This window comes from Dermacentor andersoni, chromosome 4 (genome assembly GCF_023375885.2).
Source record: "Dermacentor andersoni chromosome 4, qqDerAnde1_hic_scaffold, whole genome shotgun sequence".
In the NCBI taxonomy this organism is placed as follows: domain Eukaryota; kingdom Metazoa; phylum Arthropoda; class Arachnida; order Ixodida; family Ixodidae; genus Dermacentor; species Dermacentor andersoni.
The window spans coordinates 203,240,195-203,267,926 of record NC_092817.1 but is presented as its reverse complement, the minus strand read 5'-3'; the positions used below and the strand labels follow the sequence as shown (position 1 = coordinate 203,267,926).

Genomic DNA, 27,732 nt, shown 5'->3' with positions numbered 1-27,732 from the left:
AGCAGAAGCAGGAAGCTCAACAGTTGAGGCATTCGAAGAGAAGCCGTGAAGAGTAAATTGAGAGCGACAGACACAATAAAAAGAAATTAGAAATGACTATTGCTTATTTGATGGTGAAAAAAGCTGAGGCAACAGATGACATCACATACACTGTCAAACCAAACAGTATTCAAAAACTGCAAATGTTGCAGGTCCAAGTAGTTAATTGTGCTATTGCAGAAAAACTTTGAGCGCTTTCTTGAAATGCTTCCTTGTGTGCGTTTAGTGGTGGGCGGTGAAAGGCAAATTAGCAGTCTTTCAAATGTTTGAAATCACTGAAATGCGATTTGTTTTGTTTTCTTTTGTTTGCATTAAAGTTAACGGTGTTCTTGAACAAGTTATTGCCTGTCCAAACTACTACACACATTGCACGAGGTCCTTGAAGTTACTGTGTCGGGGCCTCGAAAGTCCTTGAAAACCATTGAATTTTTTTCTTCAATATTGCTACGAACCCAGTAGAACAACTGTCATGGAGTAAAAACCTTGGCTGAACAGGGGCTTATACGCAGAGCACAGGAAGACTAGAAATGCAGTAGTAGGCATGGAGGGCCCTGAAAAAAATGTGCCACATCCGCTCGTCTGCCTTATGTTTCTGCACCGACTGTCGCATTTTTAATAGAAGTGCACTTTCTGTTCTACTCCAATAAACGCAACATTACGAACTCCAGTGTGGGGCAGTCCTTCAGCCAGTGCAGAACTTTTTCTGTACATCCGAGTCAGCTCTGTCATTTTTCCAGCATTGTAGTACAAGATTTGTTAAACTGGTTTAGCAGAATATGAGCAGTATACTCTTAAATTAGCTGTTTATTTGTATGCACAAGTTCAGCTCCTCAGTTTGGTTGCATGACAAATTGCCATACCTCAATAGATACAAGAAACAATTTTATTACAGTTTAATAAAATCCAAACAGTAATAATCACAACAATATAATGACATACATTTCTTTTGGTACGTATACAGCCCATGTCTTGGCAGTGTATAAATTCAACTATACACCGCAAGTACTGTGTCCTGACCACTATTATTCACATGTGTAAAACCATCACAGCAATTCAACAAATATCACAGTAATTAGTGACATACACTTTGTAACTGCTTTACATGAGCATAATGTATACAAATGGTCCCTGTGTACCTACACATGACTAGTGCCACCCGAGTACTATTACTCACAGGTGTAAAACCAACAAAGCAGTTCTTTAAAAAATATCACAGCGCTTAGTGACGTACATGCTGTAACTCCCTTGTAGAAACTTAATACAAACACGTGAGGACACAGAAAGCTAGCAGTGGGCATACATGGGAATACCACCGCCTCAATACTAATTCACAAGTGTAAAACCAACCAAGCAGTTCTTTAAAGAATATCACAATGCTTAGTGACATACATTTTCTAACTAGCTTATATAAGCTTTATACAAACATGAGAACATACACAAAGCTAGCGGTGCACCCGCATAGAAGTGCGGCCATCTGAACACGATTATTTGCAAGTGTAAGCTCCACAGAACAGTTCGTTATAGTGACGCACATTTTGTAACTGCCTTATACAAGCTTAGTGCAAGCACAAGAATGCAGAAAAATATAAATTAAAAACTTGCTCTATGCATACACAAACAGATCAACACAAATGGTAAACACCGCTTTGAAGACAAATGTGACTGTGGCAAAGCGCAGTGCTGTGCCGGTTGAAATTGCCACCCACAAAAGTATTGAGCAATGCTTAAACCACAGGCAATAAAGTGCTGAAAGACTGCGTCTCTAACGTAACTATTTTAATTCAGATTTCTTGAATATAGGGCTCGCTTGCAGATAAGGCATCTGATCCAACTGACCTGATTTTACACCTGCGACATGCATACAATGCACTCAGATATAACTGGTAATAATAATTATAAAAGGCATTTAAAAACTTGATAGTATGATGAAGATGCATGACTAGAAAAGTTCTGTCCCCCTCGTACTTGTTAAAAAGGTGTAAGTACGACACATGTTCTTTTTTTCCTCAATTTTTGCATTAATGGACAGCCGGGAACCTCGAACCGACACAAAAAAAAAAGATACTGCTATGTTAATAGTGTTATGAATAATTTTTTGTGAAAGCTTTTTTACAGACAAGTTGCAGTCTCGTTTCTGGAGGTTGAGCTGTATCTTGCAAAATAACTTGAAAAGTGGTCACATGGGAGCATGACACTATATCATAATGTTAGTTTCAGTTGACTCTCTTGCCCTACAAGTCGCTGCTCACTGTGGCCAGTGATGCAACAGCAGTGTCTGTGTGATTTTCATCACACTTCTGTCCTATGCCATTCTTACCAGAGTTGGCGGCACATAGATACCCAAATTTCGATAGTGTTGCTTTCTCAGGTGGTTGCTTTTGATTTGCTCAATATCAGTTGGCAATTCAGCTGCATCAAACTTCTTTTTTACCTCTTCAACAACAACATCAACAGCAATCTTATGACACCTGTGTTGTCCTTCTAGTTGCCTACAAAGACCAGTCAATCTAGCAACAACACTGACAGTCTCTACTATCTTGTAATGGGGGAGAGGTGTGTCCCACCATGTGTTCCACATTGTTGTCACTATGTGGGCTGGCTGGGGAGGCAACAACTGTAATATGTTTGCATTTGCATATATTAAAGTGATGCTTGTACTGTGTTATAACACCTAACTTAGTCTTGCACTTGCTGCACAATAACACTGGCTCACAGTCGTGGTGAAAAGCTTTTGTATGTTGAGCAAATGAGTTGTATCCACTACAAAAAAAGTCAGTGATAGCACACATGTTGCTCTACCAGGCCTGGTGTGGTTCCTTCTGACACTGCTGCTGATGCTGACGCGCTGCTGCTTGCCTCGTACACTGTTGCAGCTGCAGTAGACATGGCAGTCTCTGTATCTATTGCTGCCATGTCATCTGTCGTGGTAACTTCCAAGTGGTATCGGGCTCACTTCTGCAACAGAGATGTTGTTTGCCCCTTGAGGGCTCTCATGATCAGGGCCAATAATTTCGTAGGCATTGTCTCCTGCATCGAAGAACCAATAAGAACAGCATGAATTAATAAACATAGCTCTAAAAAGTACGGACACCAAGACTTAACCACAAGCTTTGCACATAAGTGACCGGGCTTAATGAATAATACTTGCAGGAGGAGTTACACAATTGTTTGTGTATATTACAGTAAAGCCTCATCAGAAGATATTCAAGAGGCACGGGAAACATGTCTCTCGAAACCAAAAATTTTGAGACACTGAGGAGCCAGACTAGATCACTTTATTATGCATCATCACTAAAGTATGTTTTGATACATCTGAAGGAATAAATGCTCAGGGTGGCTTAAAGGGCCCCTAAACCACTTCTCGACATTTTTTGAACATTTCAAGTAAACACGCGTATCGAAATCAGAATGCCGTCACGATCGACGAAGCCAAATGCCAGAGTGCGTAGCACTGCCGGAGAACCACAATATGAAGAATATGACCCCGTGAGCCTCTCTGGATCTATCCTGCACCCCCAGTTTGTCCTGACGTCACCTGGCTGTCTCTGATGATGTCACCAGTTTCCGGTGCTGTCGATTGGTCGAACGAAAGTGTACGACTGCCGGCAAGGCCTGCAAGCAAATACACACACTCCTTCTTCCTCGTCGCGTTGCGCGCGATGCCATTGTGGGCAGCCAATGGGGGCAAAGAACAAACGCCAACAGAAGGGTCTCCCTATGAGGCTCTTCAACACGAGTCACCATACAGTTCCGTTGTATTAGCGCCACCCCTCGCAGGACGACGGGCCAGCGCGGCAGCAACAGAGCTCGTTGGTGTTGGCCTGTCCCGTAACATTTGGAGGTGTACTAGGCAAGGAAAAGACGATACTGTCCATATGGCGTGTACCAGATGAAAGAGTGAAATGAGTGGGGACTACTTTTCGATAATCAAACACACGTAGCTCCACTATTACTGCACCGTTTCGAAAAATTCTCGTGGCTACCTGTTCATTGCCTTATTGTGTAGAACTGCAACACCGCAACTAAATTTCAACCTCGGTGGTTTAGGGGCCCTTTAAAGAAGACATTCACAGCTTTTTAGTGACTGTAGATTGTGTTAGCTTCCTTCCCAACTTCTGGAATTTAAACACTTCACTTTACAAGCCTTGTTGCTCGCAGTACCTTTCAGGTGCTCTTAGGCGCTCGTCAGCTTCAACTGCCGACACTTTCTGCCCTGCACTGTCCTCGTTGCCCTCCTTTTCTGGTTCATGCTAAAAGAGACATGCGCGATTGACTTGTGTAAGGATTGTGTGATCTTTACGCCCTTCGGAGCACACAAGGTGCACAAAGTGAATGTGTCTGGGTTGTGTCCCTTCGAAGTAGTGAATACTTAAAAAGTCATCCTTAGTAACAAAGGTGTCTCTTGTATACAGTATTGTTAACGTGGCAAACATCGGAAAACCAACCAAACCATTTTCAGATGTCTCTTACAACCAAGTGCATCTTGTAATGAGATTCTACTGTACTGAATATTTTTCAACTATGGATCATCTGCATGTACATATAGTCACAAAGACATGTTGTGTGGAATGGCGAATCGGGAAACAGTTCGTACTCTTACTTTTTGTCCCTAACATAAGCAGCTGATAACAATATGATAAAAAAGCAGGCAATGAGGCTAGAATGGAACATAATCCTTCAGCTCTAAACAGTTTTTTGGGCCCACGTCATTCCCTCATATGACATAAGGAAACAACTTGATAGCAGTAATGGCTGCATGTGATCTGAGTTGATTGAAACAAACTATACGTAAGGTTGTCCTGTATGTAATTTTATCAGAGTGCTTTTTAGATGTCCTGCTGGTGATCCTGGCTGCGCAATGCTTCTCATGCTTTTTGGCACGATTCCTTTTTTTCCACTCCACTTTTTTTTCAGATTTTCTCCCCTTTCCCTTCCCCCTTGTGTAAAATAGCACACTTGAAGTATCAAATCTGTTGAACTAACGTGTGTATCAAACCTGTTAACATGTGTGCTTCTCTGTGGTCTGTGTTGTATTTTTGCGCTGCACAATTCAATTCAAGATGAAAGATGGAACGTCCCTGCCTTTAGTTTGTGTGTGTGTGTGTCTCTCTCATGTTTTGAAATATATGTACATTCAGGAGTGCCTGCATGCCCTTCTCTCCTGCTCCAGTGACGAAAAGGAGAGCCTGTTTATGTACCATAGTAAAAAATTCAAAGGTTTTCGCTGTGCCCATTACATCCCTTATCATATGGATCTGTCACAATACAGAGTAGCAGTGGTCCATAATACTAGCCCATCCCAACATAATTATAAATTAACACATACCGACATGCTGCGAAACAGCTGTTGCAAAGCCGCTGGTGAAGGCAATTTCCGCAGCACTGCAGTGGTACAGCCGAGTTCCACCTGTATAGTGACAAATCCATATGCGTGTTAGCAACTCAGTAGTTGCTGATGGTTTCATAAGCTTTACACTACACAATAAAGTAATCTAGACAACTTTGTTGGAACAAATGCAAATAATTAGGACACCACTTAAACACTAACGCGATTAATTGCCCCCAATCTCTCACTCACTAAGGGATAATACTACTGAAACATCGGTGGAGAGCTCAGATTAACACAGCCCATAAAGGACAAGCGTTCTTTGAGGAAAACAGCTATAACAGCGGTTAGTTTTCTTGATCATTTTATGAGGTAGCTTTGATTTAAATGTCATGCAGTACTATAAAATACGAAGTGCCGCATTTCTAGCAGCAGAAGGCGTCGTCAGGCTCATGGTACAACAGATTTTTGCACTGTTTGTCAGTGAGCCGACACATACAAAGAAAACCAAAGTCACACATACATATACAGTGTCAAGTGCACTTCTCCTTCTGAAAACGCAGCCACCAGTTCCAATGTTGCTGAAAGGAAAGGTTATATAAAGTGCGAGACTGCATGGAACTGCCACTTATGACTGTAAATATATGGTCTGCTGATTGCAGAGGTAGTCACATGCTATTTCTAGTCTCTTTTAGAAGCATTACTAAAGAATAAATTAAAATCTATTCATAAGTCACGAATTTCATGCATCCACAGTTTGGCTAAATAACCTGCGAGAAAAAGACATGTTTACCTGGAATAGCAACCTTTTTCCTGCTGCAAAACTTTCCTTCGAATTAATGAAATAACTTTACAGCGTCATAATGCGTTTCTCGCAACTACTTGCCGGCAGTGGTGAGTTAGTGTTTATATCCGACTCATTGGGCGACAATACTGCCAAACACAAATGCTTCACGAACACGAGAACACGTCCCTCGCAGAGAATAGCAACCATATATGCCTCTGTGAGACATGATCGCACCTTTGTGGTCAAAATGTACATTAGAATGACATCACCATCTCATTAAAAAAAAAAGCCTCCGTACAAGGCAGCCGCCAACTGCATAATGTGAAATTGCAACTGATGTCCACTTACTGGTGGCCTGTGTTTGAGTCACTTTTGGCAGTTGACTGGGTGCTGAGAAATGCACGTGCTGGGTTGTCCCTGCAAGGCATACAGGGTTATGTCAAATGTTGAAAATATATATATGCCGGCATTTCATCAGTCGCAAAACAAACGAGTAAACTAATAAACAACTGTAATGTAAACAGAGTACACATCATAAGATAGGCTGTCAACTGTTAATGCATTACGCAAAAAACCTAATGCATAGGAAAGACTATATGTATACACACGAAGCTGACACACAATTTAATTCGCTCTAGGTTTTTCCGTGCAGTATATTCAAATTATTATGTCTCGTGGTTAGAGCAAAATTAGTGTAAATTACGAACTAAATTATCTACCCTGGAAACTTTTCTTCAATATGCACCTGTGCGCGCTTCGAACGAGTAGCGTTGTAAAATTTACGTACATGGCATTTAACATAGTTGCTGAACATGGATTTCCTTTGCCCTGTGTCGTGTACAGTGAGCTACATATATCTGGCCCCCCCCCCCCTTTTTTTGTACTAGCCATACTGCGTGCCACTGCACCTATACGCACGTCAATAAACCTCACGACACCGAAATAAAAAAAGCGCCAATCACCCATGCCTGCATGTTGTAGTGGGCCTAACCTAACCAAGCATGGGCTGTTGCTTTTTATAGTAAACACAGGCACCATGCTCATTGCAAGTATGTATCATGTCGCTAAGCAAATATGCAATTTCATTGTACCACTATTTTTTTATCACATGGATATATCTGTTGAGAGGCAAGACAAAAAGCAGTCACTTCTCAGAACTAATCAGCTTTCTTAAAACACATTTTTAACTTTTCAATGACACTTGCTGCTATGTGTTTGTCTCCAGAGAGCATACTTGATTTGAATTTCCAATCAGAGACATTACATAAATATACCATGTTAAGATGACTGCCTGGAGCACGTGAGAATTTTCATCTTCGTGTAACATACTGTATCTGGATTTTGTGGACATTTGGTCAAATGGTACGCCCAATATACCCACATACTAGTTTTCTTGTCCAAATAACATGCCAATGCATTTTGATTTTTTGGCATTGGCTCCTCTGCACTACGTGAAGTCGCGCTGCACTGGCTCTTTCACATCCTCGTGTCCTTGCAGCTGCCTTCTTGCGTTATATAAAGCGGGTGCCTGAAAAATATCGTATGCAAAAGTCAACACAAGGGCATGGTGCAAAACAACATCAAGACAGTCAAGGCCATGGCAATAAAAAAGTCTTAGCTCTTAGTCTTCCTAGTGAAATGCATGCAAAACATCCAAATGACTGCAACAGTCAACTGCTAAACTAACTTCAATTTTTAGATTTAAGCAAAAAAACAAATAAACCACAGTTCATCCTTGTTTTTCATGAATGTTAGAATACTCCTGCTAATGAATAGAATATTGGTCATTTTCAGACGTCATAGGTCTGTCATGAGTCTGGTGTATCGCAAACACCACTTGTGACACATCCTAAGCACGTGCCCAGTGTGCCCCCCCCCCCCCCCCCCCGCACCATCCCTGGTTGTGCCACTGCTGAAGCCATAATTTGAGGATTATAGCTGCAAACATGATGCTCAGTAGGGATGAAAATATTGTCCTTCAGCTCAATGGATATATGGATGCGCCTATAAAAAAGGGCAACAAGGCTTGTTATGGCAAGCTTACCCACATTTCAATACTAACAAGTTCACTGCGGCCTGCATCTAAGCTTACTAAAAGGCATGAACTTATTTTCATGCATGAGGTGCGCAGTGGAGTTCATTTTTGACAGACCCGACTACTGCTGCAGTTTGAAATCTAGCATTTTACATTCTTGTAGGCATGTAAAAGTTGCAGTTAAACCGCAGTTATTAGTTTATTACACCAACCTATTGTTCTGTGTACGACAGACTGGTAACACGGAATTAAAGCAACATTTTATTTTGATATTCTATTTCTCTACTAAAAATATTCAAGCGATAAACACATCTTAATCTGCCATGCTATAGCAAAATGCACACATTACGCTTGTAACCCCCAGAGGAAGGCTGATTTAGCTGTTCATATGACATGACTCTGACACGCCAACTCATATTAGCAAATGCACAGGCATGTCCAAAACAATAAGCGTATGCAAAGCGCCCCTGCAATTGTAATTCCACACAGCAGCCGTTATATTCGATGCCGATGCGTAACTAGCTGCTCGACAATTCACCGAGTTCGTAGACATAAGCATCCTTTCAGTTTCGCACCATGCACGAAAACCGCAACAGGAGACAAAACCAGACCTATAATCACACCATTTCAACATGAGCAAAAACAGTTCGGTCTTAGGGATAAACACTGTGAGAGCGATTTAGTGCGCGACGGCGACGAGCGACAAAACGGGCCGTCGCTTGAACAGATGGCTCGGTTCTGGAAATCTAGAAATCGTCGCTCGTCGCCCAGAAGTGCTATGAGCGACTAGCCAATAGCGCGAAGCCGGAACTGGATGTACATACATCGCTCAAATACTACCGATTGTCGCGCGGAACGAGCAAATGATTCAATTTTTATACGTGCAAGGATAAGAACGTACTGCAAGACCACCGGAAATATTTTATGCTACTTTTTATAGTAAAATACATCAACGTAAATTACTAAAGCACGCGTCACGCGTGACTGCAGCCCTCATGCCGGCAACACCGGGGAGGCGTCGCTCAAAATCGTCGCTCGCACGGAGTACGACTTGTAGGCGACGAGCGAACGCGACAGCCATCTCCGTCGCGTCGCTTGTAGCTGCCGCGCACAAGATCGCTTATATGGGGTTTATACTTTTTTCAGCATAAAACATGGATTCCTCATGCGTTTTCACTAAGTTCAAGATAACGCGCCCAACTGACCTCTTGCAGCATGCAGCTGAATGCCTGCGGCAGTTTCTAACTAGCACTGGTGCTGCACGTAACTTCAGTGGTCGCAGATTCCCCCTGCGCGAGACACCGTCAAGCGCGCGGTTTATTTATAAAAACAAAGCATGCTGCCAGCAAAATGACGCCTTCTGTTATGTGATTCCTTAGTTCAACAGCGTTCCGTACACAGTAGACTGCCAAACTGAATAAATTCAAACACACAAAACGCACGCTAATCACGCTCCGCATAGGCTCGGAATCACGGGCTGGTGAACTAACCATGTTAAGCCTCCTCTCGCCTGGCGTCTTATTGAACATACCACAGTTCTGGCAGCGTTTGCGATTTTTAAAGCTCTTACGGACAACGGCAAAGTGATAAAATCACAAGCAGTTATCGCGACGACTGGCTTTTTCGATTGACATCGAGAGACAGTGCGTACGCCTAGTGCTTTGTCAATCGCGTCGGCTAAGCGCAGCGACGACTTCCTGGCGATAGCATGATATATACGGAGAATGTGCACCTAAGTTAGAATTCACTTACCGTGGAGGATTTGTTGTTATATCCAAGGCATGACGAACGACTGTCGTGTTTTCGTGGCGGCGCGAGATGGCTAACACACGACCTCCCTCGGCTGGCCTTTGCTCGCTGGACGGATCTTCTTTCTCCGGTGCTGTGTTGTTCCGCGATCGTGAGCGCGCGCGCGCGCGGTGGAGCCACTCCGAGTGAAAAAGTAGAGCGCTCGCTACGCGTTCCTTTGAACTGCGGCGGCCTGTTCTCTTAGAAGCAAAACGATGTGTTCTTTGCTCAGCGTGCATGAATGATACATTGCCACGTTCGGGGCCAGCCACCTACAGTTGAAGCAGAAGATTACGCTACGTTTTGTTTTCTATTGCCGCAAGAGTCTCTCTTTTCTATTGTCGCAAGAGTCTTTTCACTCTCTCTCTCTGAAGGGGAGAGTAAAAAGCACATTTCACTCTCTCCTTGGTGACAGAGTGAACAATGCATTTCACTCTCCTCGACATTTTGCGAGAGTAAAACGACGCTTTGAAGAGTGAACCGGCAGCTTCACTCCTGCGATACCCTTCCTAGTTTTTAGAGTGTGGCTGCCCTGGAGTCGCTGAAGATATTGGCATGTTTGTCGTCCAGGAGTGCCAAGGCAATGGCCACTTGCTCGGCCGCACGCGACGACGTGCTTCGTACCGAAGCGGCGTTAACGGTCGAACCCCTGTGGTTGATTGATACTACCGTGAAATTGTTGCTGTTGCCATACTGGGCCGCGTCAACGAAGCAGCTGCCGCCATGGAGTTCTGTCGCGCGGCGTAGGAGCGCCACCGCTCTGGCCTTCCTTCTTTCTACGTTGTGCTGGGTATGTATATTGCGCGGGGCGGGAGATATGATGATGTTATCTTTCTGCTCTTTCGGAAGGCCCTGGTAGGCGTCTTCGACAGTGGCCGGGGGGACGCCCATCTCAGTTAGGAGTCGTCTGCCCGCCCTGGTGCCGGAGAGCCTGAGAATCTGTGCCCTTTCTTGTGCTTCTGCAATTTCTTCCAGGGTATTATGAATACCCAGCTGCAGGAGTCGGTCGGTGCGTGTGTAGTTTGGTAGTCCGCGCGCGTTCTTGATCCCCCTCCTTATCATGGCATTTAGCATGTCTCACTCGGCCCTCTTTCAGACGTGCATGGCTGCTACGTACGTGAAATGGCGTAACAAGAAAGCGTGGACTAGCCTTATCAGATTCTCTTCGCTCAGGCCTCTCCTTCTGTTAGCTACCCGCCTGATTAGACCGATGAGTCTATCCGTCTTCTTTGCTAGTTTGTGAATGGTGATGCTATTCGAGCCCGCCCCTTCGAGTGTCATTCCCAAGATTCGAATGGACGCGACTTTGGGAATGGGATCTCCGCACTTGATGTAGAGATTAATGTAAATTTCAGTAGGGGGTTTCCAGTTCTGTGGCTTGCGGCCCTTTCTAGTTGGGCTGTAGAGAAGGAGCTCAGATTTCTTTGGGGAGCACCGGAGTCCCGTGTCGGTTAGAAAGCGCTCTGTAGTGTCGATCGACAGCTTCCTGGAGAGCGGCTTCGACTTGTCCGTCGCTGCCACCCGTGCACCAGTCAGGGACGTCGTCCGCGTGGATCGTGTGACCGATGCCCTGGACCTTGCCTAGGTATTTTGAGAGGTCGACCATTGCGATATTGAAGAGGAGCGGTGAGATGACTGACCCCTGGGGGGTGCATTTTCTGCTCAGCTCCATTTTCTCCGATTTGAAATCTCCAGCCTTGAGGATGGCACATCGTTTGCTCAAGAAAGACCTGACGAAGGCATGGAAGGAGGAGCCTAGGTCGAGTTTGGAGATGGCGTCGAGAACGAACTTGTGACGGATTTATCAAAGGCCTTCTCCAGGTCCAAACCAAGGATGGGGGGTGTTCGTCGTACTGTACATTTTTTATACCAGGTAAATACGTGCAGATATATTTTTATTTCTAATATCGTGGAAAAAAAAGGAAACAGATCTTTTATTTGACCGTGACAAAGATTTTATTCAAGCGTAACAACAGTCAAACGCAGGCACAATTAAGACAGCACTAGATATGAGAACGCACACATACATGAAAAAGATGGATTTAGTGGAAGTGACACAGCTTAAGGAGCTTCTACCGTTGCCTTTGCGCTTCCCCCTCTTTGTTGATGCCTTTTAAAAAAACCCAAACCTCAAGAAAACAGAACTTTACAACTGCTGTCAAAGCTGGTTTTTCATGCTCTGGGCACCCTAGTTGTGGAAACGCCAGTGTCTGGAGCTGACCTGAAAAATCAGCTAGACTCGCTACATGTAACTTGTTTTTGCTAAAGAACACAGTAAAAGCATCTTCCATGGCCTTCACAGTGGTTGACAAGGTCCGACTAAGATAGACAAGGCCTCCATTGTCAAAATGGGTAGTGCAATATGAAGCAGCGTTGGCACTAGCTTCAGCTTTACTTACGCAAATGAATTAAGCCTGCACACTGTGGTCAATAATTTTTGGCAGTGATCTTTCGTGCAACGTACATAACCTGCAGTACACTCTAAAAAAAGTTTGCACCCTTTGGAGTGTATCTCTGCCACACAACGATAATCGTCATCTGCCTCGATGCGTTTCCTTCCTTGAAAACGCCGCGCCCGCTACTTTCCTGTCGGGCACGGAGTAAGGAAACTAAAGGTCTATTCGATTCAGCCAAGTTTCTCTGCACCTTCTGCACCTATTCACGGTGCACTGCACCTAGACCCTCGATTCCCCAAGGTGCAGCAGTGCACCCTGCACCCCCGTGCTCGATTGAACGGGGTACAATGCAAGGTGCCGCCGCGGTGCACTGCACCCTTGAACCTTGCAGCGGGTAGGTGCAGCACCCCCTGCACTTTTTCGTTTAAGGTGCCGTGCACCTTTTTCTGAATCGAACAAACCTTAAGGAGAGGCCCTGACGTGACTCTTTGTAAAGCTAAAGTGAAGCCGGAAGTTGGCGTTGCTCATGGCGTTGCTCCGCCTATCGGGCCAGCTCTCCGCGCTGCGCGCAACCGTGCTGCTCGGACCCGCGCGCTCCGTAGCAATACTAAGCAATCGTTAGCACGTTAGCATGATTCGGCGAAAAAGGGCAAAATTTCCCGCGGATATTCCTTCGTGCGTAGCCATTGCCGTGGCGCGGTACATTGCGTACAGCGTTACATGCGCGTTCATTTCACGAATTTTAGTTCCTCCTGTCCCACATGGCCACAGCAACATCCGGGAGAGCACGGTCCAGATAACGCAGCGCAACAAAACACGAACACCAACGCAAACATGCCCGCACGGCGCCTTTGCCACGGTACGAAACCTACGAAGCAACACGTGTGAGCGCACAGAACCAAAACAAAGCCGCCATTGTGGCCCGAAGGGCGTGGCCGCTACGGCAAAGCAATAAAAAATCTGCAAAAGAGAGGAGAACGTACTACGTCACTTCCTCCACACTTTTCTCTTAGCGCGCGGAGGGGGTAGGGCCTCGCCTCAGTTTCCTTCCTCCATGCTGTCGAGAATGCTATGTCATGCGGATAACGCGTATGCCGTTCGTTACTGGAAAGTACCGGTCTCGCAGCGTTAAAGAAAGGAAACGCATCAAGGCGGATTACGATTATCGTTGTGTGGCAGATATACACCCCAAAGGGTGCAAACTTTTTTTAGTGTATAGTAGTTCAAAGCACTACTGCTAATTTTTTCTTGTTTCTCTTTTTCCTGGCACTCACGAGGTTCATGCTTAGGATACCCAGGAAATATCGTTGGTATGGCGTAGGCGTAGGTATGGCGTGTTTTATCGCGTGGAATCTCGCGGGCAACGCCGTCCACGGTGATAGAGAACGCACCCTGGACTAAACTGTTTTCTAAATGTTTTTTCACAAATCACAGCAGTTGGTACCAGCCTTCTGTCCATTCTCCGGGTCATTCTTGCCCATTCTGCTACCGCTTCGTATCAGATGGTGGAGTGAACAAGGATACACGCGCTTTGTTCGAGCGGTAGCCGCTTCTACACAACGGCAAAAAGCAGGTCCTCTCCTTGCACTTTCTCTTTAGCTTCGGCATTTTTTCACCACCGGCGCATAGTTCTCGTAATGACAAGCACACAAACACAGCAGCGACGCGCTCACTCTTTGACAACACCAAGAACAAACACACAACGCTGTAATAAGACAGAAAACGCAAACATAGAAACCAATGCAATCGCTGCGAAACTGATGTGCGAAGCAGACGACACGCGCAGTCTGCACCCACCCGTATGGCAGCGACATCTGCCGACCACCGTGGGCATTCATTGCAGGCGGCGCCACGCTCCTCCATTGATAAGAGCGGGTGCACGACACACTAGCCAGTATATTCTAGGCACTATAATGGAAGTATGGTGGCTAGGTGGGGGTAGTGTGACGGGCGGGAGCGGAGGGGTGCAGAAGTTTGTGATGAAAGATGGCGGCCCCAGTAGATGGCGCTGGCTGCGGATTTTGTGGCGGATGGACGTGCTTTTCGGGGCTCCGTGGCGACGACGAAATCATAAGTTTTTGTGCATGCTTTGAGCTTGCTTCTGTTTTTCATTTGCTGGTTTTTTGTATTTAAATAGTAATTGGGGGGTTTTCCTTTTCTTTCCCTTTTTTGTCTCTCTTATTTCGGGTGCGCGGGTGTGCTTCGTGTAAATTTGTTTTGCAGGATGATTAGAGCGTCCTTTCGTGCCACGTGTTCCAACACGTGCAGCCGGGTGGGACGTTGAGCGTTTGTAGTCTTTAACTAGTAGCTTGGAAGTGGCAAGACAAATAGCTATTAGCGGTTTTACTGTGCGTGTTTGGTAGAAAAGTGAGAGCGTGGCCGCGTGGTTGAGCGCGTGCGAGAGCTTGTCATACCTTCGGTCTCCGCGACATTGTTTATTTTCGAAACAGTGGTGACAGTTGCTTTGTGGCATTTTGAGGATTTGGATCCTGTGCGTATCGTTTTTTTCTAAAAGGCCCGTGCTCTGCATTGATATAGTATTATAGTATTTGCAAAAAGCCGTGTAATACATGGCGAGAAAGCCGGTAAAGCAGGCAGTACGGGGGGGGGGGGGGGGGTCCCTCAAGGCAGATGAGGATACGGGTGAGAATGGAGAGGGCGTCGAAACAACCGGCACACAATGTGATGTCGATACTAGGCTGCAGAAAATGGAGGCTTTCCAGGAAGAGCTTCTCAAACAGGTGCAAGAGCTCAAAAATGAGCTAAACAGTGAGCGTGAGGCACGGAAGGTAGTTGAAAAAAGGCTTGAAGCAGCCGAGGAAAAGCTGAACAGGGCCGCCATTGTGAACGACAATGTGCGTGACAATGGAACGCAGACCCCCGACGCGACACGCGAGGCAGGGTCAGAGAAATACGTCGAACGCAGGCAGGGTAATGAAGGGTTAGCTGGAAAGAGCAGCACCTACCTTGAGACCGCTACGCGGAAAAAGCAGGAGCCCAGGGGACAATCCCCCTTGTCGAGTCCGAATCACGTGCAAAATGACAAAGGGAAGCAGGGAGAGGTAGGAGAAAGTGAAATGGTCATTATCGCTGGCGATTCAAACCTGGCTGGGTGCTCAAAAGCAATTGTGGAGAGGGTGAAAGGCGACAGAAGAGTGGCGGTAGGGACATTTCCAGGGCGCACACTTGGTGCTATCATGGAGCGAGCAAAAGAAAAGCTCGCGGAAAATGCCCACGTGCGCAACCTCGTCATAGTAGCAGGTGGGCTAAATGACGTCCTAAACAGGAAAGGGCCAGTATTGCCCAGCGCTTGGCGAAGGGGGTGGACGACTTGCGTGAGCTATCCCCTCAGGTGCAGATCGTGGTGTGCACGGTACCGGAGGTGCCTGTGCGTGACAGTCACGTACAAAGAGCCGTAGTGGCTGCTAATGAGGCAATCTGGAAAATGAGCCGAGAGAAAGGCTTCGAGGTTGTCGAAGTAAACAGGGAAGTGAGAAGTTGTGGTGGTTTTAAACGAGACGGGATCCACTTCAATTACAGGTTAGCACGAGAAGTGGGCTGGTGACTTGGTGGTCGCGCTGTTGCTTTTTTAGGGGGCCCGCAGGCGCTCAGGAGGTCAGAGTAGATAGTAATGAAGAAGGTCCCCTAGGGGAACATCAGAAGAGCATCGCCGTCGATAATAGGAAAAGGAGGAAAACAAGAAAAAGAGCTCGCCATGCAATAGGCTACATAAACATGCAGGGCGGCAGAAGAAAGGAAAAGTGGGCAGAGATTGAGGAGCGGTTACACAGAGAACAAATAGGGGTGTATGCGGTTACAGAAACGCACCTTAGAGACTCAGAAGAGCCGCCAGTTATTGAGAATTATGTTTGGGAAGGGTGCAACAGAAATAAGTCGGAAAGAAAGGGAGGGGGAGTCGGAACGCTCATCCATCAGGGAGCCAAATGGAAAAGAGTAAATTCACAATGTCAAGAGCATCTTTGGTTATCAGGTACAATGAGTGGGAAAGAAACTTGGCTGGGTGTTACGTATTTGTGGACCGGAAAAAATTGCACAGAGAAGAATAAAGAGTTAGTGGAATGCATAAGCGCTGATATTAAGGGTTTCGGGAGTGGTGCTGAAATTGTCCTATTAGGTGACATGAATGCCCACATACAGGATTTAGATGGCTATACCGACAATAACGGGAAGTCAATGCTGGACCTTTGTGAGCAACATAACCTCGTGATCGTGAATACAGGGCCTAAGTGTGAAGGACAGGTCACGTGGGCAGTGGGAAACCGGCAATCAACCATTGATTACTGTCTGATGACAGAAGGAATTCATGATAAGTTGAGAGAAATGGTCATCGATGAGGAAGGGTTTAACAACATAGGGAGTGACCATAAACGCATCATATTGAAAATGGGATATGTAGTTGGGAAAGAGAGCAAGGAGAGCAAAATGGCCAGTCCAAATTTGAACGCTGAACAAATAGCAAATACAATCACTAGAGTTGATGAAGAACTTGGCAAATGGTCAAGTAAAGAGTGGGAATATGGTGAGCTTCTAAGTGTAATAACGACAGAAATACGGAAAGAGAAACAACATGTTCGTTGGAAAGGAAAAAAGAAACCAAAAAGCTGGTGGAACAAGGAGATACGAGAAGCGATCGCCGAACGACAGAAAGCATCTCGAGAGCACAGGCAGGCAAAGAAGGCGCAGTTGTCACAGGATGAAGTAACTAGTAAATGGGAAATATTCCGACAGAAAAAGTCTATGGTTCAAATACTGCTGCAAGCAAAATTAAAAGGTGAAAGTGAACGTTGGTTTTCAGAAATACGTGAGAAAAAGAAGGCCGCACCTAGAATATTTTGGAACCACATAAAATTATTAGGCAGGAAGTCAACAACATTACAACAACATATCCTAGACGAAGATGAAAGCAGACTGGAAGGAGAAGCGGCAATAAATTACATCCGAAAAATAACGGCTGAATCTTTCCAAGGCAATGACGAGGTTGTATTTGAGGAAAAAAAGAGCATGAAAGAGACACAGGAAAAGGAGCTGGTTCTGACAAATTTAAACTGGAAGAAAGCGGAAGAGAAAAATCCTAAGCGCCCAGCCACAGGGCTAGACGAGGTTCCCGTTAAGCTGATAAATGAACTAGGACCGAAAAGTAAGGAAGCTCTGGTGAAAGCAGTGGAAAAAACTTTAAAAGATAGACGGATACCAGCCAGTTGGCGACAAAGTAGAAGGAATTTAATTTATAAAGGTAAGGGGGAGAAAGACAGAATTCACTCGTATAAACCGTTGACCATTACATAGGTAATATACAGGCTAGCAATGCGGGCAATCAAATTAAAGCTTCAAGCATGGACAGAGAATAATGGCATTTTGGGAGAGCTTCAGAATGGCTTCAGAATAGGTAGGCGTTTGGACGATAACTTGTTTGTTCTTACTCAGTGTATTGAAATATCAAAAGCAGAAAGCAGACCGTTGTATGTGGCCTTTTTAGACATTACAGGAGCCTACGACAACGTAGACAGCAACATTTTGTGGGATATTCTGGAAGGGGAAGGCTTAGGTAACGATTGTATACAGCTTTTGAGAGAGATTTACCTAGAAAATACCGTTTGCATTGAATGGGAAGGGATGAGGAGCGCGGAGAAAGTTCATATCAACAAGGGACTGAGGCAAGGGTGACCTTTATCCCCGCTGCTGTTTATGATGTACATGGTGAGGATGGAGAGGGCGCTGGAAGGAAGTAATATCGGGTTTAAGCTCTCATACAAACAGGCAGGTACAGTAATAGAGCAGCAACTCCCAGGTTTATTTTATACGGACGACATTGTGTTGCTCGCTAACAAGCAAAGCGATTTGCAATGTCTGGCTAATATCTGTGGACAGGAAGGCAACAATTTAGGTTTGAAATTTAGTGTTAGAAAATCAGGTGTTATGCTATTCAATGAAAACAGTGAACAGACAGTGGAGATACAGGGCCAAGAAATACCTCGGGTAACAGAATATAAATACCTTGGTATATGGATACACGAAGGCAATGGATATATGGAAACACAGGAAAAAACCATAACAGTCAAGGGGAAGAGAAATGCAGCCATAATGAAGCACAGAGCCCTATGGGGATACAATAGGTACGAGGTCCTCCGAGGTATGTGGAAAGGGGTAATGGTTCCAGGGCTTACTTTTGGAAATGCGGTTGTTTGCTTTAAATCAGGGGTACAATCAGGACTCGACGGGAACCAAAGGTCAGTGGGTCGCCTCGCATTGGGCGCTCACGGGAAGACTACAAATGAAGCTGTGCAGGGGGATATGGGCTGGACTAGTTTTGAAGTGAGGGAAGCTCGCAGTAAAATTGAGTATGAAGAACGGCTGAGGAATATGGAAGAAAGTAAATGGGCCGGGAGAGTGTTCAGGTATCTCAGGTACAGGCAAAACATTGATTCACAGTGGAGGAAAAGAACTAGGAAGCTTACCAGCAAGTATGCGGCCTGTGGGGTGGGCAACACAGCAACAAGGAAGGTCAAGCGGAAAGTCAGAGAGGCTGAATTAATCTCATGGGTTGCGGCAATGGAAAAGAAACCTGCCATGAGTAGCTACTTAAGAGGAAAAGACGAAATCAGGAAAGAAACCATTTATGATAACTCAAAGGGAAGCTCATTACTTTTCGAAGCGAGATCGGGATGCCTTAGAACACGCACCTATAAAGCGAGATATAAGAAGGAAGAAGAAGCATGTGCTTGCTGCGGTAAAGCTAGGGAAACGACGGAGCATATTTTATTAGAATGTGAAGACGTCTACCCAGCGGTCGATTTAGGCACCACTGGCCTCCTTGAAGCCCTTGGGTTCAGCGGGAGCAGTGGTAAAGCAAACAGGTCCGCAATAGACGTTAGTAAGAGGCGATTGGAGGATTGGTGGAAGAAAAGTAGGGAAACGACAAAAGACGGAGACGTACAAAAGCACAATTCGCAATAGGGGATCAGAAAGTTTGGACGCGGTAGTTCATAGTGTTTTTTTTTCTTTTTTCATTGGTTAACCTAGGCAGGATATTAGGCAGCATAGTAGCAAGAGATTGGTGGCGCAACCCACCGCCCTGTTCAAAAGGGGATGCTCATAACATCCATCCATCCATCCATCCGTGCCAGCGGCGCTAACCGGTTTCGCGTTGGGCCGCATGTTTTTACTTTCACCTTGTTTCCAATGATTACACGCCGCTTCCGTGTTAACAGGACATGAACTAGTCATTTTGTTAGTTCGTTGAAAAGCATGCGTTTGAAATTTTAAATGGTGCTACTTAACATAAACGAAAACCACAATGTTTCTGATAGACGCAACTGGGAAGCGGCGTTCAGTTTATAATTAAATATTTCTCAGCATTGACCAAATTTGACATGTTTCGCCAACTTTATCTGAATTAATCCATTTACGTGAGCGCACAGTCAAACTGTGTCTTGAGCGTTTGTTTCTTTATGGGCTTTGTTTGGAGTGTAAAGTGCTTAATAATTTCTCTTATAAGAAGCAATTGTTCGCGTCTTTATTTTTCGCTCTCAAAGGTTTTGTTCAGTTTTCAAATCAATGAAATTAAATTTTCTCTTTCCCTTTTCCTTGGAGAGCTTATATTTTTAGAGTAGAAATGGCAATGCTATAGTCAGGGCCCTGGCACTGAACCTCTTCAGTCATTAGTTTTTTAACGGTTTCTCTCCCATTCCGTAGCTTTCGTGAAAAATTGATTCTGCAGCAGTTTTCTCAAGTATTTGCAATGAATGCAGGGGCCGTTACTTTCACATACGTAGTAACACCCAGCAAACGATATATATCTTCCTTGTTCTCTGGTTTCACTCCGCAGACTCCACACAGTATAGGTGCATGTGTGCTGTCGAGCACTGACTGCGCTTCCTCCGGCGAAGAAACAGTGCACTGTGAGCGCAATTGGCCCCTGAGGAATGCAGAACAACACAACGATTCCGGACGGTTGCTTCCTGACCTGAATTTCACTAAATTCGGCAGCAAGATGAAGTCAACCTGCTCGCCCTCGAGCTCACAGACTCCGAAAAACACACTGTAACGTTCACTTGGAAACGTTACCTTATTCCATGTTGCATCAGGTAGAAAGACATTATGACACACACGCTCAAGTTCAACGGCGTCCGAGGCAATGATATTTGGTATATCTGGCTCCTGGCGTAGCTGCGTGTGCGCTGCGGCGTCTTCTTGCTGGGCGTATTGCCTGTTGATTGCATTCAGCTTTTGCCGTTTTGCAGCAGGTCCACGCTGCTCACATATATTTCTCCCTTTCCTTTTCATCGGAGCTTTCTTCGTGAAATAGTTAGGTGTCTCAGGGAACACAGTAGGCACGGGCAGTGGCGTAGCCAGAAATTTCGTTCGGGAGGGAGGGGGGGGGGGGGCTCACATTGCAGCTCGGCCTCCTCCTTAAAGGGACACTAAAGGTTACCAGAAAGTCAAGTTAAAGTGATAAAGCAATGCTCTAGAACGTCTAAGGCGTCAATATAATCGCGAACAGAGCTTTAGTAACCGAGAAATTGAGGTAAATGCACGACACGATTTGAGACCCCCCAGCGACATTCCGGTACTAGCCCGATGTCGAAAGCACTCCTCATAATTTATGTCACTAGTACTCAACTACTCGTATTAAAAAGATCATTTCATTAGATTATAAGACGGAAGAAAATGCTACTTGTCTACTTCTATTCGATTCTAAGAAAAAAAATAACATTTTGACGTTACCCTTGCGTAGTATGGGTGATCGAAAGGTTTCGTTTTCGTTAGACTCTGCGCGCTCGACTTTGCGCCGCGCGCGCTTTGGAGTTTCAGTTGTTCCTTTATCGCGTCGTGCTGCGGTGGTCCTGCTGGCTCGCGAAACTTACATTTGGAACAAGCAGCGAGGATGCGCGAACGGTCCGCGGAACTTGGCCAAGGGCAGTTGCAGCGGCGAATCCAACGTTACTTATCACTGTGTGCCAACGAGTGAACCTCTCCGTTCGAAGTGGTTAAGTGCCGTACCTCTGCCACAGCGCGCTGGCAAAGAGCCGAAAAATCACGTAGTGTGCTCGCTGCACCTTCGTCCAGTGGATTACGAGTTCAACGCCGACTTACTGAAGTGAAGTGAAGTGAAGTGCCTTTCAAAGCAGGCCGTCGTCGTAGTAGTACGCAACGACGCCGGCAGCGCGAGCCCTCAACAGCAGGTCACGTTCATCAGTGCTTAAATCGCCGAACTCGAGCCCAGCATCGCGAGCTAATGTGTCGTTGTCAGGGTCATCCATTGCAACGAGCGTCGAAGTTGGCGTCATAAAATGAAGAACCAGCTTATCGTCGTGCGCTTTCCCTTCCGCTAGCCACCATAGTTTCGCTTTCGCGCTGCTGTCGGCTCTGTCTTGGCTGTTTCTGGCCGCGCGTTTGCGTTTTGTGCAGAAAATCCGTAGCGCCGTCTGCGGGAGCCGTTTTACTCACCGACGGCGCAACGTCACTATGAGACCATGACGTCAATACTCCTCGATCGGAGGGCGGGTGATTTGAACTGCGCTAGAGGTACGCGGACGCTTCAGAACGCATTTTCTCTTAAAATAAGTCTCTTCTTCGCACGGAACAAGCGTTTCGAGGTTTCTGGTATGGTATTTCCCAGGTAGCACAAAAGAGATACGTAACGTTTTCGTAGCGTTTATCCAAGACGATAAAAACGGGTTAAAGCAGACATGAATGAGAGAACTTCGGTGGGAAAACGTCGTATATGTCTGCTAATGTTCGGCTTAATTACTTTCTTGAGACGATCTAGAACAGGTCTGCAAGACGTATTCGAAAAGCTGGTCTAGAAATAGGATTGGGAAAGACACAAGTAATCCCTTTGCCAAAACTATTCGAAACCAATTTCTAAACGTTTTTAGGACGTTATCAAAAAGCTGGTCTAGAAGTGGTCTTGAAAGGTTTACGATCATCTGAAGCGAATTTTCGCTTGTGACAGAGGCGCGATCAGACATGGTTGTTCAAAACACGCGTTTAGTTTCGCTTCACGGGACTGGCCTATGCCGCGCAGACGTCGTCAGCCGCACCCGTCGGCACGGCCTAGGCCAATCACGTGAGGTGAAACTGATCGGGCGTTTCGAACAACGATCTCCAATCGCGCCCCAGATGAGTAGAAGCGTCGGTGTTGTCTGTAAGAGTCATGGCGCAGTGCCAGGCACTGTTCCCCGCATGGCCGGCGCATCCTCTACCAAGTCGCACGAAAATGAGCCTGTTAGGAATAATGAATCCTTAATACCGCCTTTAGTAAGGTACGATGGTTAAAACCAAAATGGGAATGACATCCTGCAAAGAGTAAATGGTCACGTCTTGGCAGGCGGCCAGACGAAGCCCTTCATGCCAAGAGTGCATGAAATGAGAACATTGTGACGAAGCAAACACACTTTATTAAAATGTAATGCTTATGCAAGGTTCGAACAAAATGTGTGAGAAATGCAAATAGAAGTAAAAGTATATCAACAATGACAAAAGTCGCAGAAAGGATTCGTAATGAACTCGAAAGTTAACATTCACTAGTACATAAACAAAATTCCAAGTACCCATACAAAAATGAACAGAAAAACATGGAGTGACTAAAGTTTCTCATTTATCATAGTAAAGAGCACGTGCTATTAGATGGACTAGAGTTACGCAGAAGCGACACCGGAACGAATGGATGAAGTAGACTGAAAAATGCAAGAGTATGAATCGGATGGTAACTGCCTCCAAGCAATGTTACCAATCAGCTAGAAGCTTGAAAATAGCCCAAAAAGAAATACCACCGCACACCATCACAAAACAATCCTGTGACAGAAATAAAAAATGGGAACAATGCAAAATTGGAAATATTGCCTTTAGGATATATCAAAGAAGGTAATGGCGAGAAAAATAACCATACAACAAAAAAGCAATAAAGTGAAATTAGCACAGAATACTTAAACAGGGGATTCAGTGTAACAAGTGAACACTACTGTAGTACAGCGAACGATGAGACAGTAATGCTGCATCTTGCCACTCCAAAACGTGAGAAATGAATATGCAAGCCTCATATCAGAAATTTACATAAACATGAAAATAAACTGGAATGCGCTGGAAGCTGCATTTGTGTAACAAAGGAAGCAATGGTCATAATAAATAGTAAGTGGTTTATCTAAAAAGCCCTGTACAAGAGGCAAAGTTGTACCTCTCTGGCAAAAACAAAGTTGCAACGAATAATTTGCAAACCAGCAAATACATTATTTAGCACACTGACATGTCACACTTTGGGCACATCTCCAGTCTCCTAAAGTAAAAAAAAGGCACTCTGAATGAGAAAAAGGTTTAACACATGTAGCCCAGAGCAAATTCTTTGCCAGGTCACCCACACTTTCACATCCAAAAACATTTGCCACAAAGTCCAGGCACAGTTCCACTGATGTTTACCAATTCACCTCCACTTTCACGTCCGAAAATATTAGGCACACAGTCCAGGCAGAGCTTCATAGATAAACAGCTTGAGAGCACACCACTGATTAGTCTGCAGTCCCGCTGCAAATAGAACTGCCGCAGACGCTGGTAGTGGTTTCAATGTAGACAAACTCGCTGCCCTGGACAGGTATGCTCAGATATCTGTACTGGTGCTCCATTTTGTCGAAGTAGACACATTGATGCACTACGCTGGTAGTTGAAATGTTTTGAATGCACAAGCACTGGCTTCACCAGAAAGACTTGCCCACATACCACCACTGGCATATACATGCACTTGCTCTTCACTCAGTAGCACTGAACTTAAAGTGTTCCCTATGTGGGAGCCATGTGTAAAACCGGTGTCACACGACCGCTCTCGATCGCGATCAAGCCCGATCCGGATCGAAATTATCGATGCGATTGGCTCACTCTCGTAGCTTGCGCAAAGGAGCCAATCACGACCGAGAAATTCGATTTGTAACGGACTAGATAGTGGTTAAAAGGGCCCCGTGTGAAACCGGTATCAAATAATGCACAGACGTACGCTAGGAAAATGTGTTGCACAAGGACAAAGAACTGCGGCATGCCTTGTTGTGCGAAGCGCGCGAACAGAACACATATAAAAGAAACCGCGCGAGCGCTTCGCAAACTGCATGCGCACAGATGGCACCCGCACGAACTCGGCAGGCCGCCGACTAAGTAAAGCTCGAAGGGCGCACAGCGTACATTCCGACACATGTCCCAAACTGCAAACAATCGTACTACCTAAATCATACAAGTTATTTTATACCAAGGGCATACTCGACTCACGTACGCAGTATCCACAAGCGAGTTATGCAGCGTACATGCTGTATCCATTCGCCAAGTAGAAAAATTGATAAGCACAAAGCTACAAGTGACTCAATACAGTACTATCATTTGAGGCGTCAAATAAAATCGAATTTGGCCGTTTCATATATTGGACACAATATATGGACACACGTGGTTCCCCGTAAGACCATGAAATACCTATCACGTGGGTAAAGGGGGCGAAAACACAATCGAGAACCTGAAGCGCAAACGATAAAAGCACGGTACGGTGCACGCAAAATTCTGTCAGTGCGCTGTAGCGCGAGGGAAGAAATTAGGGCGGCCACTTGACCTCACCTCTTGGGATACCGTACTAGTACTGAATCATTAAAAAAAAGCCTGTTTGTACCAGTTCTCTTGTCTGGAATACTCTTGCTAAACGGGAGACTAAAATACCACGATGACGGCTCTATTGCAGAGATCGGCAAGGTGCGCACAGACAGCAATTTTGCCACCTTTCTTCGCATTCTGCAAAATGCTTTCTTGTTAGGATCACGCCTAGAGGCCGATCCCGACGCTAGGGTCACACAGGCACGATTTCGTCCCTCTAACTTTCATCCTTATACAGCCCTTAACGCCTTAATTATAGCGTCAGTGAAAAGGCGCCTCACATAACATGACAATGAACTTGAAGAGCTGATTAGTGCCCTCCACTCGGCGCCCTTCAATTGAAAACACTACTGATTTCCAAATTAAAAAGACACAAACAGATCGCACAACCCAAACTAATCACAGAATGTCGTTTTCTTGACGGCAAAACACTGCAACACTTACATGACAAAGGGCAGCGGCAGCACATTCAGAACAGCCGCAAAAATACCACGGCGCAATGCCAGTGCGATAACGCTATTATGCCCGGCTCAAACAGATCGCACAACCCAAATTAATCACAGAATATCGTTTTCTTCACAGCAAAACACTGCAACACTTACATGACAAAGGGCAGCGGCAGCACATTCAGAACAGCCGCAAACATACCACGGCGCAATGCCAGTGCGATAACGCTATTATGCCCGGCTCAAACAGATCGCACAACCCAAATTAATCACAGAATATCGTTTTCTTCACAGCAAAACACTGCAACACTTACATGACAAAGGGCAGCGGCAGCACATTCAGAACAGCCGCAAAAATACCACGGCGCAATGCCAGTGCGATAACGCTATTATGCCCGGCTCAAACAGATCGCACAACCCAAATTAATCACAGAATATCGTTTTCTTCACAGCAAAACACTGCAACACTTACATGACAAAGGGCAGCGGCAGCACATTCAGAACAGCCGCAAACATACCACGGCGCAATGCCAGTGCGATAACGCTATTATGCCCGGCTCAAACAGATCGCACAACCCAAATTAATCACAGAATATCGTTTTCTTCACAGCAAAACACTGCAACACTTACATGACAAAGGGCAGCGGCAGCACATTCAGAACAGCCGCAAACATACCACGGCGCAATGCCAGTGCGATAACGCTATTATGCCCGGCTCAAACAGATCGCACAACCCAAATTAATCACAGAATATCGTTTTCTTCACAGCAAAACACAGCAACACTTACATGACAAAGGGCAGCGGCAGCACATTCAGAACAGCCGCAAACATACCACGGCGCAATGCCAGTGCGATAACGCTATTATGCCCGGCTCAAACAGATCGCACAACCCAAATTAATCACAGTATATCGTTTTCTTCACAGCAAAACACTGCAACACTTACATGACAAAGGGCAGCGGCAGCACATTCAGAACAGCCGCAAACATACCACGGCGCAATGCCAGTGCGATAACGCTATTATGCCCGGCTCAAACAGATCGCACAACCCAAATTAATCACAGAATATCGTTTTCTTCACAGCAAAACACTGCAACACTTACATGACAAAGGGCAGCGGCAGCACATTCAGAACAGCCGCAAAAATACCACGGCGCAATGCCAGTGCGATAACGCTATTATGCCCGGCTCAAACAGATCGCACAACCCAAATTAATCACAGAATATCGTTTTCTTCACAGCAAAACACCGCAACACTTACATGACAAAGGGCAGCGGCAGCACATTCAGAACAGCCGCAAACATACCACGGCGCAATGCCAGTGCGATAACGCTATTATGCCCGGCTCAAACAGATCGCACAACCCAAATTAATCACAGAATATCGTTTTCTTCACAGCAAAACACTGCAACACTTACATGACAAAGGGCAGCGGCAGCACATTCAGAACAGCCGCAAAAATACCACGGCGCAATGCCAGTGCGATAACGCTATTATACCCGGCTCAAACAGATCGCACAACCCAAATTAATCACAGAATATCGTTTTCTTCACAGCAAAACACTGCAACACTTACATGACAAAGGGCAGCGGCAGCACATTCAGAACAGCCGCAAACATACCACGGCGCAATGCCAGTGCGATAACACTATAATGCCCGGCTCAAACAGATCGCACAACCCAAACTAATCACAGAATATCGTTTTCTTCACAGCAAAACATGCAACACTTACATGACAAAGGGCAGCGGCAGCACATTCAGAACAGCCGAAAACATACCACGGCGCAGTGCGAGTGCGATAACGCTATTATGCCCGGCTCAAACAGATCGCACAACCCCAACTAATCAAAGAATATCGTTTTCTTCACAGCAAAACATGCAACACTTACATGACAAAGGGCAGCGGCAGCACATTCAGAACAGCCGAAAACATACCACGGCGCAATGCGAGTGCGATAACGCTATTATGCCCGGCTCAAACATATCGCACAACCCAAATTAATCACAGAATATCGTTTTCTTCACAGCAAAACATGCAACACTTACATGACAAAGGGCAGCGGCAGCACATTCAGAACAGCCGCAAACATACCACGGCGCAATGCGAGTGCGATAACACTATTATGCCCGGCTCAAACAGATCGCACAACCCAAACTAATCACAGAATATCGTTTTCTTCACAGCAAAACACTGCAACACTTACATGACAAAGGGCAGCGGCAGCACATTCAGAACAGCCGCAAACATACCACGGCGCAATGCGAGTGCGATA

The 27,732-nt window shown here is 45.5% G+C and overlaps 1 protein-coding gene across 1 annotated transcript; it reads right to left on the bottom strand.

Moving 5' to 3' along the window:
* Nucleotides 1–902: 902 nt before the first annotated feature.
* LOC129386691 (uncharacterized) lies at nt 903–10,014 on the bottom strand. The gene is made up of 5 exons (XM_072287586.1): nt 9,940–10,014; nt 7,538–7,680; nt 6,501–6,569; nt 5,366–5,446; nt 903–3,066 (listed from the first exon to the last, which is right to left on the bottom strand). The coding sequence occupies exons 2-5, from the start codon at nt 7,584–7,586 to the stop codon at nt 2,954–2,956; spliced, it is 312 nt and encodes a 103-aa protein (XP_072143687.1). The 5' UTR covers nt 7,587–7,680; nt 9,940–10,014; the 3' UTR covers nt 903–2,953.
* Nucleotides 10,015–27,732: the final 17,718 nt, after the last annotated feature.